The 18840-nt window shown below is 39.0% G+C and overlaps 1 protein-coding gene across 6 annotated transcripts in view; it reads left to right on the top strand.

Annotated features, from left to right (window-relative positions):
- The window catches only part of OSBPL9 (oxysterol binding protein like 9), a 161602-nt gene that overhangs the window by 21622 nt on the left and 121140 nt on the right, over positions 1-18840 (top strand). For 4 of the 6 annotated variants that reach the window (XM_077844936.1, XM_077844935.1, XM_077844932.1 and 1 more), the window contains exon 2: positions 9109-9159. The exons of the other annotated variants lie outside the window; for them this stretch is intronic. In XM_077844936.1, the coding sequence (XP_077701062.1) occupies positions 9109-9159 (51 nt within the window). The remainder of the gene's footprint in view (positions 1-9108; positions 9160-18840) is intronic. 6 annotated transcript variants of the gene reach the window in all.

Below are 18840 nucleotides of genomic sequence, written 5' to 3'. Positions count from 1 at the left end.
TGATCCTGGAGACCTGGGATTGGGTCCCACATCAGGCTCCATGCATGGAGTCTGCTTCTCCCTCTGCCTGTGTGTCTCTGCCTCTCTCTCTCTGTCTCTCTCATGAATAAATAAAATCTTAAAAAAAAAAAACGAAAACCAAAAAACCAACAACAACAGAAATTATTTCCAGTTATGGAGGCTAGGAAGTCCAGGATCAAGCACTGGTAGATTTAGTGCCTGGTAAGGACCTTCTCAGATGACCATCTTTTTTACTGTAACCTCATATAGTGGAAGGGGCGAGGGAGCTCTCATAGGCTTTTTTGTTGTTGTTGTTATTGTTATTGTTAGGGCACTAATCCCATTCATGAGGCTATTCCAAAGGCTCCACTTCCTGATACTATCATCCTGAGGGTTAGGATTTCAGCATATGAATTTGGGGAGGTAGAGGGACACAAATTTAGACTATAATAGTTAAGCTATATATAATCCTTTTTACATGTTTTTGGATTTGGTCTGCTAGTATTTTGTGGAGGATTTTTGCAACTTTATTTGCAGATGCTTTTTTTTTGTGATATTTTTGTCTGGTTTTGCTACCAGAATAATACTTGCCTCATAGAAAAAGTTGGGGAGTCTCACTTATTTTAAAATCTTAGAAGAGTATGAAAAGTTGTTGTTAATTCTTTAAACATTTTTTGGAACATTTTATTTTTAAAGATTTTATTTATTTATACATGAGAGACACAGAGAAAGAGGCAGAGACACAGGCTGAGGGAGAAGCAGGCTCCCCACAGGGAACCTGATGCAGGGACTCAATTCTAGGACCTGGGGGTCATGACCTGAGCCAAAGGAAGATGCTGTACTGCCAGTCACCCTGGTGCTCCTCTTTAAACATTTGATGGAATTTATCAGTGAAGCCATCTGGGCCTAGGGGTGTTTTTGTGAGAAGTATTTTGATTACTAATTCAATCTCTTTACTTGTTGTAGTTCTATTCAGATTTTTAATGTCTTTAGTCAGTTGTGACACTTTGTTATTAGAATTTGTCTATTTCATCTAGATTATTTAATTTGTTCATCATGTTACTTTATTTTTTTTTAATTAATTAATTAATTTATTTATGATAGAGAGAGAGAGAGAGAGAGAAAGAGGCAGAGACACAGGCAGAGGGAGAAGCAGTCTCCATGCACCGGGAGCCCGATGTGGGATTTGATCCCGGGTCTCCAGGATCGCGCCCTGGGCCAAAGGCAGGCGCTAAACCGCTGCGCCACCCAGAGATCCCATCATGTTACTTTAGAATCCTTTTTGTTTATCTAAGATTGTTAGTAATGTCCTTCTTTTATTCCTTACTTTAGTAATTTGAGTCCTCTTTTTTTCCTTGGTTAATAAAGCTAAAGTTTTGTCCATTTTATTGATCTTTTCAAGGAACCAAGGTTTGGTTTCATTGATTTTTTTTTTTCATTTTTTAAAATTTCATTGATTTTTGCTTATTGCTTTTATTATTTCCTTTCTTATGCTTACTTTAGGTTTATTTGCCCACTTTGTGTAGTTACTTAAGGAATACAGTTAGGTTCTTGATTTTAAATCCTTTTTTCTTTCTTTCTTTTTTTTTTTTTTTTAAAGATTTTTATTGATTTATTTGAGACAGGGAGAGGAGAGAGAGAGCACAAGCAGGGAGGAGGGTCAGAGAGAGAAGGAGAAGCAGACTTCCTGCTGAACAGAGAGCCAGAGGGCAGCCCCGGTGGCGCAGCGGTTTGGTGCCGCCTGCAGCCTGGGGTGTGATCCTGGAGACCCAGGATCGAGTCCCACATCGGGCTCCCTGCGTGGAGCCTGCTTCTCCCTCTGTCTGTGTCTCTGCCCCTCTCTCTGTGTCTATGAATAAAAAAATAAAATCTTTGAACAGAGAGCCAGATGCGGGGGCTCCATGTGGGACTCGATCCCAGGACCTTGAGATCATACCTGAGCTGAAGGCAGATACTTAACTGACTGAGCCACCCAAGCACCCCCAGATCTTTCTTCTTAATATAGGCTTTTACAGTTATAAATTTCTAAGAATTGCTTTCACTAGCTTCTGAAGTTTTGGCATGTTATTTACATTTTCACATTGCAAATATATATATATTTTTGTAAATTTATTTTTTATTGGTGTTCAATTTGCCAACATACAGAATAACACCCAGTGCTCATCCCATCAAGTGCCCGCCTCAGTGCCCCAGTCACCCCCACCTCCTCTTCCCCCACCCCTAGTTCATTTCCCAGTTAGGAGTCTCTCATGTTCTGTCTCCCTTTCTGATATTTCCCACTCATTTTTTCTCCTTTCCCCTTTATTCCTTGTCACTATTTTTTATATTCCCCAAATGAATGAGACCATATAATGTTTGTCCTTCTCCGATTGACTTATTTCACTCAGCATAATACGCTCCAGTTCCATCCACGTTGAAGCAAATGGTGGGTATTTGTCGTTTCTAATGGCTGAGTAATATTCCATTGTATACATAAACCACATCTTCTTTATCTGTTCATCTTTCGATGGACACCGAGGCTCCTTCCACAGTTTAGCTATTGTGGACATGCAAATATTTTCTTATTTCCCTTTTAATTTTTTTCTTTGATCTATTGGTTATTTAAGAGTATGTCATTTAATTTCCACGTATTTATGAATTTCCCAAATTAACTTTTGTTGTTGAGCTCTGCTTTTAACACATGATCAAAGAACATACTTTATATTGTTTCCATCCTTTCAAATTTATTCAGGCTCGTGTAATGGTCTAACATGTGGTCTATCCTGGAGAATGTTCCATGTGCACTTGAGAAGAATGTGTTTTCAAGGAGTTTTCTTTCTTTTTTTTTTTTTTTAATTTAATTTTTTTAAGTAATCTCTACACCCAGCATGAGGCTTGAACTCATGACCCAGAGATCAGGAGTCACCTGCTCTTTTGACTGAGCCAGCCAAACACCCTGTAGGCAGTTTCCTTGTTAAAGTACAATGTGTTGCATACATTGCTTCCATTCATAGCCCACTGGCCAGTGTATAGATAAATAGCTTATACCTACCTACCTGAAAGGGACCCTTGGTATGTAATATCCAACAGGAAACCCATGTGTTCAATTAAATCTTGGGGTGGAGGATTTTATTACTGAAAAGAAGAGGAAAATGAATATTGGGGGATGTGGAGTCTATTACAGGCAGCATTAGATTGTATTTGTGGTAATTTACTTTGAAACTTTAATATGAATTGTAATCTAAATCAGTACCTTGGGGTTAGGTGATTAGCATAGGATTATTAAAATAATTTAAAAATATTTATTTATTTTGAGAGAGAGCGCACAAGCAGGAGGGGCAGAAGGAGAAGGTGAGAGAATCTCAAATAGACATTGCTGAACAAGGAGTCGGATTGGCTTCTGTCGTGACCTTGAGATCACAATCTGAACCCAGATCAAGAGTTGGACACTTAACTGACCACACCACACAGGTGCCCCTTAAAATAATTTTTTAAAAATATTTTTTTATGAGGGACACACAGAGAGAGGCAGAGACATAGGCAGAGGGAGAAGCAGGCTCCCGGTGGGGAGCCTGTTGTGGGACTGGAGCCTAGGACCCCAGGATCATGACCTGAGCCAAAGGCAGGTTTGATTGATTGAGCATCAATCACTGAGCTACCCAAGTGCCCCTAAAAATAATTTTTGATTGCATGGTTTGTCGTAACAGGACCCACTGCCCTTGTGTTAATAAATATGAGAAAGCAGCAAATTCAACTGCAAAACCCCCAAATCTTTGCTGGTTCTGGAGCCCCTTGGGGAATAGAATGTATCAACTGTGTATCTCCTCACTTCATGGGGGATCCTCATCCAGCCTAAAAGACTGTAGCATCCATTTCAGAGTGATCTTTCTTGAGGTGATTGACCTTGTACTGGAGGCAGAGTGAGGGATCTTGTCTAAGTTACAGGTTGTGTGACTGTTCCAACCTGCTAAAAATCTGTTGACAGGTCTCGGAACATTGGTAAGATAATATTTGGAAGGAAGATTACTGGAGTAGGAGTTGCTCACCCTACCTTTTTTTTTTTTTTTTTTCTCTCGTTAGCAAAGCTATTTGTATCAATTTAATAAGACCCTGATGTTCAGTAAGTGGCATTTGCTTAGGCAAGTTTGCCTCAGGGCAAGGTGTAGCTGGATCCTGGCAGCTAGGACTTTCCACCTCTCATCTCTCACCTCACTGTGTAGGCTTTATTTATTACTTTCTTCGTGTGGAAGATACATGTTTCATGGCAACTATATACTTCACAGCTTTAGGAACAGATAGGAAGAGCTAGCTCTTCCTTCACCAGTAGAAAACCTTCCTGGGAAAGGACTCTATTTTGCCCTGTGGGGTAGTGCCATGGATCCAGGATAGTCCAAGGCAATGATATGAAGAAGGACTCGGAGTCTCAGTGAATTTTAATCTGTAGGGCAGAGGGACCAAGACTCAGACTCAAAATGGACTTGGACTCGAACCCTGAGCCTGTGTCTCCTCCAGTTTTTATTAAGAGAGCTAGTGGATGAGCTATAGGAATGATTAACTTTGGGAAGCAGAGAAAAACATGTTTACTTCAAAAGGTAAAAGAATAGGCTATTGACTCAAGGAGGAGGGAGCTGTATCTGGAGAACCACGCAGTCAAGAGTCAGTGTGCCGGTCAAGAGTCAGTGTGCCCTCTCAGGACCTCCCAAATTCCCAGAGTGTGGAGGACTCAGGCTCTGTAGCTGGTTCCCCGCAGGGTAGTGGATCCTGTGATACCATTCCTTCAGCGCTCACTGTGCCTGGGGTGGCTTCATCACACCAACTTCCCTTTAGCTGCATATTAGAGCTGAGTGGAGAGAGAATGAGGAAGAGGACTGTATGCCATTGTGGAAAAAGATTCCAGGTTAATAGCAGATTATGGTCTGGGGGAATGATTTGCAGGGCAGCCATTCCAAATCATGCCTGCTGTGTCAAACTCTGCTACATTTTACATATGTAATGTTGAATGCTTATTTGATCTCCTTGGTGTCACTTCCATTCGTAATACGTGAATGATTCTTACCATACAAGTTTACTATGTATAAAGTGCTTGTCATACAGAGGGCATCAGTAAGTGAGAATCTACTGCTTTGCTGCTGCTTTTGCTATTATTAATGCCACCATCATTCTTTTTGTCCAAGTTCTCATATTTAAGTGTTACTTTTCTAAAACACACCTTTGAGACAAATGTTACTACCCTCCTAAAAATCCTCAATAGCTCTCCATTAACTATTGAATAGTTTGATTTCCTTAACCGCTCAATTATTTTTTCAGATTCTTCAGGATCTGGTTCCCATATCTCCTTTTTAGTCTCATCTTTCTCCACATTCTTCTTTGCACTATGTGCCTGGGTCTATAAGTTTACTCTCCTTTTATGAATAGTTTGTGTGTTGAGTTTTCTGTACCCATGCTTTGGCTGGTGGTGTTCCCTTGGATTGGAATGCCCTCTTTTTCCTACCTTCCCTCTCTTATTAGAACCTTTTTTTTTTTTTTAATGTCCCACATTGAAACTTGAAACCAAGTTGCTTCCCTGTTGTCTTCCCTGATCTTTTCCCATAGCAGGGAGCCCTCTATAGCTCAGGGTACTTTGTACTTATATTTATGTAATTTATTTTTCATTGTATCAATTATTTACATGCTGGTCTTTTTTCTTTTTTGGACCTTTTTAAAGAATCTAGGCCAAATATTTTATAGGATGCTCACAATCTGTTTTTCTAGTTATATTTGTTTTAATTATTTTTACTTTATTTCTTTCAGTGTTTTCTAATTCATAGCCTTAATAGTAGTACCATCATTGGGGCCTGTCTTATTCTTTTCCTGTTTATTATAATCATGTTTTTTAAAGTGGAAGAGGAATTAAGGTTGAATATGTTGGTTCTTACCTTTATTTGTATTCTAACTCTCATTGGGTATTTTCAAACCTAATTATTATTTTTATGTATGCCTTGACACTTTTGAAGAAAAGTCTGAGGTATAATAAAGGGCTATTAAATTCTTAGGGAAAATAATAGTGAAAGGGAATATAAGGGAAGGGAGAAGAAATGTGTGGGAAATATCAGAAAGGGAGACAGCACATAAGGACTCCTAACTCTGGGAAACGAACTAGGGGTGATGGAAGGGGAGGAGGGCGGGGGGTGGGGGTGAATGGGTGACGGGCACTGAGGAGGGCACTTGACGGGATGAGCACTGGGTGTTATTCTGTATGTTGGTAAATTGAACACCAATAAAAAATAAATTTATTATTAAAAAATTCTTAGGGAATGTTTTTGTTAACTGTATTTTTGCTAACTGTATCGTTAGTAAAGAACTCTAACGACTGTGCTTGGTATTGAGAATTTTAAAATAAAATGTATGAATTCTTGTTGGATTTTAAATGGAATAAAGAAGACTGTCTTTAGTTTTTTAATCATTTAAAAAATAGTCATTTTGAACATGATGAATCCCTATGGCTTGGTACTCTTTAAGAATTAACTTTGATTTATCATTACAATACTGTTACATTCATAAGTTTAGAATCAATGAAAACATGACAGGCTATATTCATAGAAACTACTATAGACAAGGGGATAAGGTAGATCTTTATGTACAGACATACACATATCCCCAATAATTTTTTCTTGTTTTATTGAGATATAATTGATTATAGCATTGTATAAATTTAAGGTATACAATGTGATGATTTGATATATGTATATGTTGCAAAATGATAAGATTAGTTAACATAATCTATTACCTCTCATAGTTAACCTTTTGTGTATGTGTGGTGAGGACTTTTAAGATCTTCTATTAGCAACTTTTAAGTATACAGTATAGTATTGTTAACTATAGAAAATGCTGTGTATTTAAATCCTGTACAGTTATCTTGTAACTGGAAGTTTGCCTGTGGCTCAGTACATTGGAAGGAGGGCATCCATGGTTTAAAGTGAGACAGGGGGATCCCTGGGTGGCGCAGCGGTTTAGCGCCTGCCTTTGGCCCAGGGCGCGATCCTGGAGACCCGGGCTCAAATCCCACATTGGGCTCCCGGTGCATGGAGCCTGCTTCTCTCTCTGCCTGTGTCTCTGCCTCTCTCTCTTTCTCTCTCTCTCTCTCTGACTATCATAAATAAGTAAATAAAAAAATTAAAAAAAAATAAAGTGAGACAGTTTTTTTAAAGCATAATTTCATGATGTTGACTTATTTTATGTCTTTCTTACATAGGAGAGTACAGAAAAATATCAGTTGTTGAGGTATTAAGTATTTTAAAAACAGATTATTTGAGGATTCACTTTATTACACATGACTAAATTTAATTTTGGGAATATTTATTGAATATCAGCATAAGGCTTATTATGCAGAACATAGCCTTTACTCGGCCTAGTCAAGTAAGGGAGACTTAAAGGGTAAGCAGCACTTCCTTAGTAAATATTTTTTTGAGCATCTAATGGTGCCAGACATTGTTCTGAAGCATAAGTCAGATACAATTCCTACTCACTAAGGAATATGCAGCCTTGTGGGTGAGTTAGATAAGTAAATGACCCCTTTATAGCACAGGGTGGTGTATGCCATGACAGGAACATACAGGAGATTCTGGGAGAAGGATGGGAATGTAAATCAGAGGTAAGGTAAGGTGTTGATGAGTGACATCAAGGCAGAAAATCAGGGTCAAGGATCTCAAAAAAATTTGGGGAATTGAAAAGAGATAAAAGCAATATTTATCAAAATGTGGTCCTCCATCTGCTGAGTCATTATCACATTATCATTATCAGTCAATCTTAAACTTCTGGGTGATTCTTAGCCTTCTAGATAATTCTCAAACTCTCTAAAATCTGAGAAATACTGAGCTAGAGTTAAGGGGCATGAGGTGGAATTAAAATTGGTGTAATATGTACAACATTAAAGACACACATAAAAAAATAAAGACATAAAATTCTAGGGCTAGGTTTATTTGTTAGACTATAAAAGATTTTCTAGTTTTTTTTTTTTTTTAAAGATTTTATTTATTTATGAAGGACACACACACACAGAGAGAGAGAGAGAGAGAGGCTGAGACATAGGCAGAGAGAGAAGCAGGATCCATGTAGAGAGCCTAATGCAGGACCTGATCCCGGGACTCCAGGGTCATACCCTGAGCTGAAGGCAGATGCTCAACCGCTGAGCCACCCAGGCATCCCAGACTATAAAAGATTTTCATTTCATTTTATTTTTTTTATAGTTGACATTCGATATTATGTTAGTTTCAGGTATGACATGGTGATTCAATACTTATACATGTTATTCAGTGTTCATCACAATAAATATACCTGCCATCTGTTACCATACAAAGTTATTACAGTAGTATTGAATATGTCCTCTCTACTGTACTTTTCATCCCCAAGACTTATTTATTTTATAACTAGAAATTTATACCTCTTAATCCCCTTCACCTATTTTTCCCATCTGCCAACCTTCTTCCCTCTGGCAACCACCAGTTCTCTATTTATAAGTCTGTTTGTTTGTTTTGTTTTTTAGATTCCACATATAAATGAAATCATAGGGTATTTGTCTTTCTCTGTCTGACTTATTTCACTTAGTATACTACCTCCAGGTCCATCCATGTTGTCATGAATGGCAAGATTTCATTCTTTGTTATGGCTGAGTAATATTCCATTGCATGTATATTTGTGTGTGTATACCCACACTCTCTCTTTTTTACCTGCTCATCTGTTGATGTATAGTTAGGCTGGTTCTATTTCCTGGCTATTGTACATAATGCAAAAAACATAGGGTGCTTTTATCTTTTCTAATTAGTGTTTTTATTTTCTTCGGGTAAATACCCAGAAGTAGAATTATGGAGTTGTATGGTATTTGTATTTTTAATTTTTTGAGGAACCCCCTTACTGTTTTCCATAGTGGCTTCACCAGTTTACATTTCTACCAACAGTGCACCAGCATCTCTACCACCACTCTAGTAAAACTCAGTCATTTGAAACTAATTTCTATCTTAAAGTGACTTGGAGGGTTGGAGAGGGATGGGTGAATGGAGGGATATTACTACTGTAAATTTTTTCTCTTTATCCCCAGGAGATTCTAAAAATAGTCTATTTTTTATTCATGGAATGTTTTTGTTTTTCTTTTAGTCCAAGGACAAAATGATGAGAGGCTCTCGCAGAGGATGTGTTAGACTCAGAGTGAGTATTTATTCATTTTTATGAAAACCCAATTTTTACAGGAAAAAATATTTTGATGGAATCATGGAGGTCTGTTTTCTCACTTAATTGTTGGCACAGGCAGCCAAGGCTCAGAAAGAAAAAAATTATTTCTCCAGCTTAACTACTAGCCAGTCCAGAACCAGGACTAGAACTATATTCTTTTTGTTAATGTTTTAATGTTGTATCCATGACTTAATGCAGCTACTGATTTTTTTTCTTTCACCTCTATTTTATAGTCAGGGACCAGGACTAGAAATTAAATAAGTTATAGTGTTGGTAATAGAACACATAGTAGAAATAGCTTTGAAAAATCCCTGCTTATAGTTGCTTTATTTTTCCTATTCAACACTATTTAATAAGGGTTTTTGCAGCAGAGATGTCCAATAGAAGTATAATGTGAGCCAGATGTTAATTTAAAATTTTGTTGTAGCCACATTTAAAAAGAAAAAGAAACAGGTGAAGTTAATTTTAATATATTTTGTTTAGGCCAGTATATCCATAATACTATTATTTCAACATGTAAACATTAAAACAATAATTAATGAGGTTTACATTTTTTTTTTATATTAAGTCTTCAAAATCCAGTGTGTCTTTTATGCTATAGCATATTTCAGTTCAGACTAGCTGCATATCTGGTGCCCAGTAACCACGTAAGGCTAATAGTGGCTACCTTACTGGACAGTGCAGGCTTATAGTTTCACACTGCTTTTTTTTTTTTTAAAGATTTATTTATTTATTCATGATAGACACATAGAGAGAGGCAGAAACACAGGCAGAGGGAGAAGCAGGCTCCATGCAGGGAGCCCGACGTGGGACTCAATCCCGGGACTCCAGGATCACGCCCTGGGCCAAAGGCAGGCACTAAACCGCTGAGCCACCCAGGGATCCCTCACACTGCTTTTAATTGCTTGTTCAGTTTCCGTCATTGTCCAAATTGCTAAAGGCAAGAAAGAGTACTGGTTGGGGATACAATTTCTAGTACTCCATTATATCTGAAGGTGAGCCTACCTTTATCATAACTAGGTAAATCAGCTTCTAGTAGTCTTGTCTTCTGGCTCCTGTTTCTACCATTTTTTTCCTGCATGTTTGCTTTTGAAGATGTGAATATATTTGGTCATATTTGATTTGCATTTTTCTTTCTGCCATTTTTTTCCTGTATGTTTGCTTTTGAAGATGTGAATATATTTGGTAAACATTATTGCCTTTATTAACAGTAGCTAATTGGCAGAATTGGGAAATAACTGAGAAAGAAACCAAATTCTTCCCCTCCTCCAGTTTATTGAAACTAAAAAGCCCCCTCCCCCCACAGTGGATATTTCTCCTTCACCACCTCCAGCTTGTGGCAACTACCAATCTGTTCTCTGTATCTGTGATACAGAGTGGGTTTTTTTCTGTTGTCTTGTTTTGTTTTGTTTTTTAAGATTCCACATATAAGAGAGATTAGACAGTATTTGTCTTTCTCTGACTTATTTCTCTGGTCTCCTGGTCTATTCTTGTTATCACAAATGACCCAATTTAATTTATTTATATGGCTGAATAATAGTACAGTGTATGTGTGTATACATATTTAGATATATAAAGATATTTATAGATAGATATATAAAGAAATACATAACACAGTTTCATTATCCATTCATCCATTACTGGACACTTAAGTAGTTTCTATATCTTTGCTGTTACAAATAATGCTGCAGTGAATACAGGGGTGCTGGGTCATATAGTAGTTTTTTTTAAATTTGGAGGGACCTCCACACAATTTTTCTGTAGCAGCCACAGACATTTACATTTCTCTCCATACTGCATGACAGTTCCCTTTTCACCACATCCTTACCAACACTTGTTATTTCTTGGCTTTCTTTTTTTTTTAGTTGCTTCATAAAAACGTTTATGAATTCTACCTTAATTTTCTTTCTTTTTGTTATTGAGGTAAAATTGGTATAGAACATTATATTAGTTTCAGGTGTATGTTATAATAATTTGATATTTTATATGATACAAATTGATCACAATAATTCTAGTTACCATTCATCACCATACAGTTGACTTCCTTCACCATTTTGTATTTTTCAACCCTCTTCCACTCTGATGTCCAATCTGTTCTCTGTATCCATGAATTTTGTTTGTTCATTTGTTTTCTTTGAACAAATAACCTAGAAGTGGAATAGCTTCATCATATATATGGTCGTTCTGTTTAATTTTTTGAGGAACTTCCATACTGTTTTCCATAGTGGCTACACTAGTTTACTTTCCCACCAACAGTATACAAGATTTCCTTTTCTCCATGTTTTCTCTGCTTGTTATTTCTTGTCTTTTTGAGGTGTGAGGTGCTGTCTCATGGTTTTGATTTTCATTTCCCTGGTAATTAATGATTTTTTTTTTTTTTACGGTTTAAGAGAGAGAGAGAGAGACAGAGAGAGAAGCAGGCTCCATGCAGGGAGCCCACCGTGGGTCTCTATCCCAGGTCTCCAGGACCCCACCCTGGGCTGAAGGTGGCGTCAAACCGCTGCGCCACCAGGGCTGCCCTGATTAGTGATGTTAAACATCTTCTCATGTGCCTGTTGGCCATCTCTATGGCTTTTTTGGAAAAATGTCTGTTTAATCCTCTGCCCATTTTTTTTTTTCTCTTTCCATTTTTAAATTGGGTTGTTTGGGGATTTTTTTTGCTGTTGAGTATGCGGGTTCTTTATATATTTTGGATATTAACCTCTTATTGGATATATGATTTCCAAGTATTTTCTTCTGTTCAGTAATTTGCCTTCTCATTTTTTCTTTAAAGATTTTATTTATTTATTCATGAGAGACACAGAGAGAAAGAGACAGAGACAAAGGCAGAGGGAGAAGCAGGCTCCATGCAGGGGGAACTTGATCCCAGGACTCTGGGATCATGCCCTGATCTGAAGACGCTCAACCACTGAGCCACCCAGGCATCCCCGCCTTCTCATTTTGTTGATGATTTCCTTTGCTATGAAGACTTTAGTTTGATGTTATCCCACTTGTTTATTTTTGCTTTTGTTGCCTTTGGTTTTGGAGTCAGAACAATGCTAAGAATTAGCTTACCACTTAAGTTTTTTCTGAGTTTCATGTTTTCAGATCTTGTGTTCAAGTCTTTAATTATTTTGAGTTAATTTTTGTGTATGCTGTAAGATAATGGCCTACTTTGATTCTTTTGCATTTGGTTGTCCAGTTTTCCCAGCACCGTTTATTGACAAGATTGTTCTTTTCTCATTTATGTTCTTGACTCCTTTGTTGTAAATTAAATGACGATATGTGTGTATTTCTGGTTCTCTATTCCATTCCATTCCATTCCATTGGTCATTGTGTTTGAAAAATCCCCACCCGTTAAAAGCTCAGTTCTATAAGCCTGCCCTCTCCCCACTACTTCAGAGGCTAGTTGTAAGCCCCAGGCTATTACCTCTATCTGACTGACCAACTACAAATTGGAGATTCCAACAACCTCTTCCTTAAGTTCAGTTAGTTTGCTCAAGCAACTCACAGAACTCAGGAAAACATGTTTACCAGTTTACTAAAGGATGTGAATCAATAGCCAGATGGAGAGATATAAAACAATATTCGGGGAAAGAGTGTGGAGCTTCCATGCCCTCTCTAAACATACCACTCTCCCCCCATCTCCATATACTCACTAACCTGGACCCTCTCTGAACCCAGTCCTTTTGGGTTTTTATGGAAGCTTCCATGCATAGTCATAATTGACTAAGTCTTTGGCCATTGACTGATTCAGCCTCCAACCATTTCTCCTCACCCATGGTTGGAGGTGGGGAGGACTGAAAGTTCTTTTTTTTTTTTTTAAATATTTTATTTATTTATTCATGAGAGATAGAGAGAGAGAGAGACAGAGGCAGAGACGCAGGCAGAGGGAGAAGCAGGCTCCATGCAGGGAGCCCGATGCGGGATTCGATCCCCGGTCTCCAGGATCACGCCCTGGGCTGAAGGTGGTGCTAAACTGCTGAGCCACTGGGGCTGCCCCAGGACTGAAAGTTCTAACTTTCTTTTCTTTTTTTTTTTTTTTTTAAGTTCTAACTTTCTAATCACATAATCTGTTCTCCGTGTAATCAGCCCTCATCCCCTCCCCCGCTTTTAAAAGATTTTTATTTATTTAAGAGAGTATGCTTGTGAACACACAATCCAGGGTGGAGGGAGGGGAGAGTGTGGGGGAGGGGGAGGGAGAGGGAGAAGTGGTCTCTCTACTGAGCAGGAAGCCCGACTTGGGGCTTGATCCCAGGACTCTGAGATCATGACCTGAGTTGAAGGCTGACACTTAACTGTCTGAGTCACCCAGGTGCCCCAACCTGCCCTCATCCATAGGTGGGTTCCCAAAGTTGATCCATTAACATAAGAAAAGACACTTTAATCACTCTTAGTACCTAGGAAATTCCAAAGGTTTTGGGAGCTTTGAGCCAGAAACTGTAGATGAAGATCAAACACATATGAGAAATATATTTTGGTCTTCTGAATAACCAAATGTATATTTCTTATAAATCACAATGTTACATATTGATTTCTAGTTTCATACTATCATGGTCAGAGAAGATGCTTCATGTGATTTTAGTCTTCTTAAATGTAAAGAGACTTGTTTTATGATCTAACACTAGCTATCCTGGAGAATGTTGTATGTGCACTTGAGCAGAATTTATATTCTGTTGGTTTTGGATGAAATTTACTGTATTTATCTATTAAGAAGTCCATTTGGTCTAATGTGCCTTTTAAGGCCAAAGTTTTATTTGATTTTCCATCGATTATCTATCCATTTGTGAAAGTGGGGTATTGAAGTCTCTTACTATTGTATTGCTATCAATGTCTCCCTTTAGGTCTGTTAATATTTGCTTCATATATTTTGGTTCTCCTATGTTGGGTGCATAAATGTTTACAAATATTATGTCCTATTGTTGGATTGACATCTTCATCATTATATAATATCTTTCCTTGACTTTTATTACAGTTTTTGTTTTAAAGTCTATTTTGTGTGATACAAGGATAGCTATACCAGTTTTCTTTTGGTTTCCACTTGTACACAGTATCTTTTCTGCCTCACCACTTTCAGTCTGTGTGTCCTTCAATCTGAAGTGAGTCTCTTTCAGGTGACATATAAAGGAGTCTAGTTTGTTTATGCATTCAGCCACTCTGATTTTTGATTGGAGAATTTAGTTCATTTACATTTGAAGTAATGTATTTATTACTGTTTTGTTAATTGTTTTCTGGTGGTTTTTGTAGTTCCTCTTTGTTCTTTGTTCTTCTCTTGCTCTCTGTCTTTGTGGTTTCATGTCCTTCTTTACTATTATGTTTAGATTCCTTTCATTATAGGTTTTGCTTTGAGGTTCACATATTACAGCCTATATATGTGTGTGTATGTGTGTGTGTATCTATGTATACCTGTATTTTAACTTGATAGCAACTTAAATTTGAGTGCATTGTAAAAGCTATAAAGCTATATTTTTGTTACCCTCCCACTGTGTTTTATATTTTTGATGTCATATTTTACATCTTTTTATTTTGCGTATCCCTTAACTAGTTATTGTAGTTATAGTTAGTTTTACTACTTTTGTCTTTCAACCTTTATACTAGCTTTAAAGGTGGTTAATCCATCACCTTTGCTATATATTTACCTTATGCATAAGATTTTTACTTCCACGTGTTTTCCTGTTAGTGCCTTTTCTTTTCACCCTAACAATGTCACTTTAACAATTCTTAAATGGCTGGTTTTGTGATAAGCTCCTTTATCTTGTCTGGAAAACTCTCTCCTTCACTTTTGAATGATAACTTTGCTGGGTACAGTATTCTTAGAAGCTTTTTCTTTTGGCACTTTGAATATAACATTCCACTCTCTTCTGACATGTGAAGTTTCTGCTGAAAAATCAGCTAGTGGTATTTTGTGGGTTCTCTTGTATATCACAAGGTTTTTTTTAGAGTCTCTTTAACTTCTGACATTTTATTTTTTAAAAAAGATTTTATTTATTTATTTGAGAGGGAGAACATGAGGGGAGGAAGAGGCAGAGGTAGAGGAAGAAGCAGACTCCCTGCTGAGCATGGAGCTGGATGTAGGGCTCGATTTTAGGACCATGAGATCATGACCTGAGCCAAAGCCAGATGCTTAACTGACCTCAGTCAGGCTCCCCCTAACTTCTGACATTTTAATTATATACTGTGTTTTGGTATAGATATCTTTGGGTTCCTTTTACTTGGGGATTCTCTGTACTTCCTGGACCTGAATGTGTGTTTCCTTCCCCAGGTTTAGGAAATTTTCACTCATTATTTCTTCAAATAAGATTCCTGCCCCTTTCTCTCTCTTGTTCTGGGAGCCCCATGATGTGAATGTTACTTTATTTGATGTTGTCTCATAAGTCCCCTAAGCTATATTTACTTTTTTCATTTTTTTTTTCCTTTTGCTGTTCTGATTGGATGAGTTCCATTGCCTTGTCATCAAGTTGACTGATCTTTTCTTCATCTAGGCTACTCTTGAACCCCTTTAGTATTTTTTAAGTTCAGTTATTGTAGTCTTCAGTTCTGTGACCTCTATTTGGTACTTTTTAATATTTTCTATTTAAGTTCTCATTTTTTTAACCCATCCTTCTCCCCAGTTTGGTTAGCATCTTTATGACCATTGACTTGAACTCTTAATCAGGTAAATTATTTTTGTTTCAAGGGTTTTTTTGTAGGATCCCTGGGTGGCGCAGCGGTTTGGCGCCTGCCTTTGGCCCAGGGCATGATCCTGGAGACCTGGGATCGAGTCCCGCATCGGGCTCCCCGTGCATGGAGCCTGCTTCTCCCTCTGCCTGTGTCTCTGCCTCTCTGTGTGTGTGTGTGACTATCATAAATAAACAAAAATTTAAAAAAAAAGGGTTTTTTTTATGAGGTTTTACCATGGTCTTTCATTCGGAACATATGCCTGTTTCTCACTTTGTTTGACTCTCTTTGTTGGTTTCTATACAGTAGATGAAACAACCACCTTTCCCAGTCTTGAAGGAGTGATCACTGGCAGGAGATGAACCTTGTCATTCAACCCTACCTCAGCTCTTGGTTGTCTCAAACTTTTGTGCTTGTCTAAGCAGTGTGTCATATTTGTAAAAGCTCCCAGTAGTTGAGGATGTCCAAGACCTGTCAGTGTGCCAGAGGAGAGGATCTCAGTACCTAAATTCAAACTGACTGGGAAGCCAGACCCCGGGGCATCAGCTTTTACATGCATGCAATTATATATAGTATTGTGGGACTGCAAATGTAGGCCCCACTGGCCATCAGAGTCAGGCCATTTGGAGGTATCCCCTGGATGGCAGTCACACAGAAATATTGGGGCTGCAGATGTGTGTAAGAGCTCTTTTTTAGGTGATATCAGAAGTTGGAGCAAGATGGTGTCCACAGCCTGTGTTCCCTGAGAGCGGCTCCATAGGTCACTAAATATATGCCAAATGTGAAGCCTACCCCTCAAGCCAAAACTATGGGACAAGCCAAGGGGCCCTCTTCACAGAAAGACTGGGGAGTCTGCCTTGATCTACTGTTGGTATAGTTGTAATCTTCCAAGAACCATCTCTTTTCTTACCACAGTCTCGTGGAACCCAGCAATGCAACCTACCCTGGTCACCAGAGCCAGGTGATTAAGGGCATCCTCTGGGCAGTAGCCAGGAAATTTGGGGCTCTAGGTATAAAAACCAGGGCACCAGACATGTGTAAAACTTCCCTCCAGGAGACACTAGTACTCTGGGGTGTGGCAGAGGGTGAATGTGAAGGTAGTACCCACCCTCCAAGTCCTCTGGAAAGGAGTATAGTTGGCCCCAATTTGCATGTTTAATTAGAAGCTTGTCCCTCAGGCTGCAGTCATGATGCTTAGCTAGTAGGGGTTTCCTTCACAGAAAGACTGGGCTCCTGGGTCTGTTGCCTCTTGTGCCCTGGGGTGGTAGCTGTGTAAGATTTTTTTCTCTGTTGTTGGCACTGGGTGGCTCAGTTAGTTAAGCCACTGACTCTTGATTTTTGGCTCAGGTCATGATCTCAGGTTTGTGAGATCAAGCCCCATATCAGGCTCCACCCCCAGTGTTGAGTCTGCTTAAGATTCTCCCCTGCCCTCTGCCCTTCCTCCCATTTGTGCCCACTCACACACACTTTCTAAAATAAATAAATAAAAATCTATAATATAAAAATAATTTTCTCTGTCGGTTATAGACTGTGGGGCCCACAAGTGTAAGTAAGCCCCCCTGGTCACTATAGCAAGGTGACATAGAGTTGTCCCCTGGTAGCAATTGCAAAAATCAGAGCACTAGACAAGTATAATTTCCTTTCTGGGTAACACTGATTATTATCCCATGGGACAGGAATGCAAGCTCCTCTGGCCTCCAGATCAAGGGGCATCCCCTAGGTAGTAGCCCCCAAAATTGGGGCAGCAGACAAATGTAAAAGCTCCCTTCCAAGAGAATGGTGGTCTGGAGCATAGCAAAGGGAGAATGTGAAAATGGCATCCATCAGTTTCTATCCTGGTGAGTGTTTCAGGAGGCTCCTAGATGCCTGCATGTTTGGCTGATGCTTTCATGTCAATAGGTGAGCCTCCTTAACTTTTTTTTTTAAGATTTTATTTTATTTTTTAAATTTATTCATGAGAGACAGAGAGAGAGAGAGAGAGAGGCAGAGACACAGGCAGAGGGAGAAGCAGGCTCCATGCAGGGAGCCTGATGTGGGACTTGATCCTGGGTCTCTAGGATCAGGCCCTGGGGTGAAGGCAGCACTAAACCGCTGAGCCACCCAGGCTGTCCCTTAACTTTTACACTTGATCTTAGCCAAAAGGCCGAGAAGCGATTGCCCCTTAACTTTTAATTCAGTGTGATCAGCTGCCCGTGAGCTGGGCCTTGGGGTGGGTGAGTCAGAGCATCTGAGCCCTTTAAGAGCAGTTTCCTAGCTCACTGGAGTCTTGTGGGTTTCCAGATGCAAGCCTAGTTGATTTTCAAAATTGTTTTGTCTCCAGTGATGTCTTAAAAGTTGGGATGCCCAATGTGAGGTTTGAACCCCTTGCTCCCCAAGGAAAAGCTCTGGATTTTGAGTTCTCTCTAGGTTGTAGGATGCAGTACCTGGAGTATGGTTTATGGTAAAATCGTATTCCAGCCTCTCCTACCCACATTGATGTGGTTTTCTTTTTGTTTACTAGATGTGTAGTTGTCACTCAACCAGCCTTTAAGGTTTTTTTTAAGATTTTATTTATTTATTTATGAGAGACACAGAGAGAGAGGCAGAGACACAGGCAGAGGGAGAAGCAGGCTCCATGCAGGGAGCCGGACGTGGGACTCGATTCCAGGTCTCCAGGATCAGGCCCTGGGCTGAAGGTGGCACTAAACTGCTGAGCCACCCGGGCTGCCCAGGGTTCTTTTTTTTTTTTTTAAAAGGAAATTATTCCATGTGTAACTGTAGATTTAGTATGTTTATGGGAGGAGATGAGTTCAGGATCTTCCTATGTTGGGCAACCCCGGTGGCGCAGCGGTTTAGCGCCGCCTACAGCCCAGGGCGCGATCCTGGAGACCTTGGATCGAGTCCCATGTCAGGCTCTCTGCATGGAGCCTGCTTCTCCCTCTGCCTGTGTCTCTGCCTCTCTCTCTCTCTCTCTGTGTGTGTCTCTATGAATAAATAAATAAAATATTAAAAAAAAATAAAATCTTTAAAAAAAATTAAAAT

The sequence above is a fragment of the Canis aureus genome, chromosome 13, assembly GCF_053574225.1.
Source record: "Canis aureus isolate CA01 chromosome 13, VMU_Caureus_v.1.0, whole genome shotgun sequence".
In the NCBI taxonomy this organism is placed as follows: domain Eukaryota; kingdom Metazoa; phylum Chordata; class Mammalia; order Carnivora; family Canidae; genus Canis; species Canis aureus.
The sequence above is the reverse complement of the archived record's forward strand: the minus strand, read 5'-3'. Positions and strand labels throughout refer to the sequence as shown.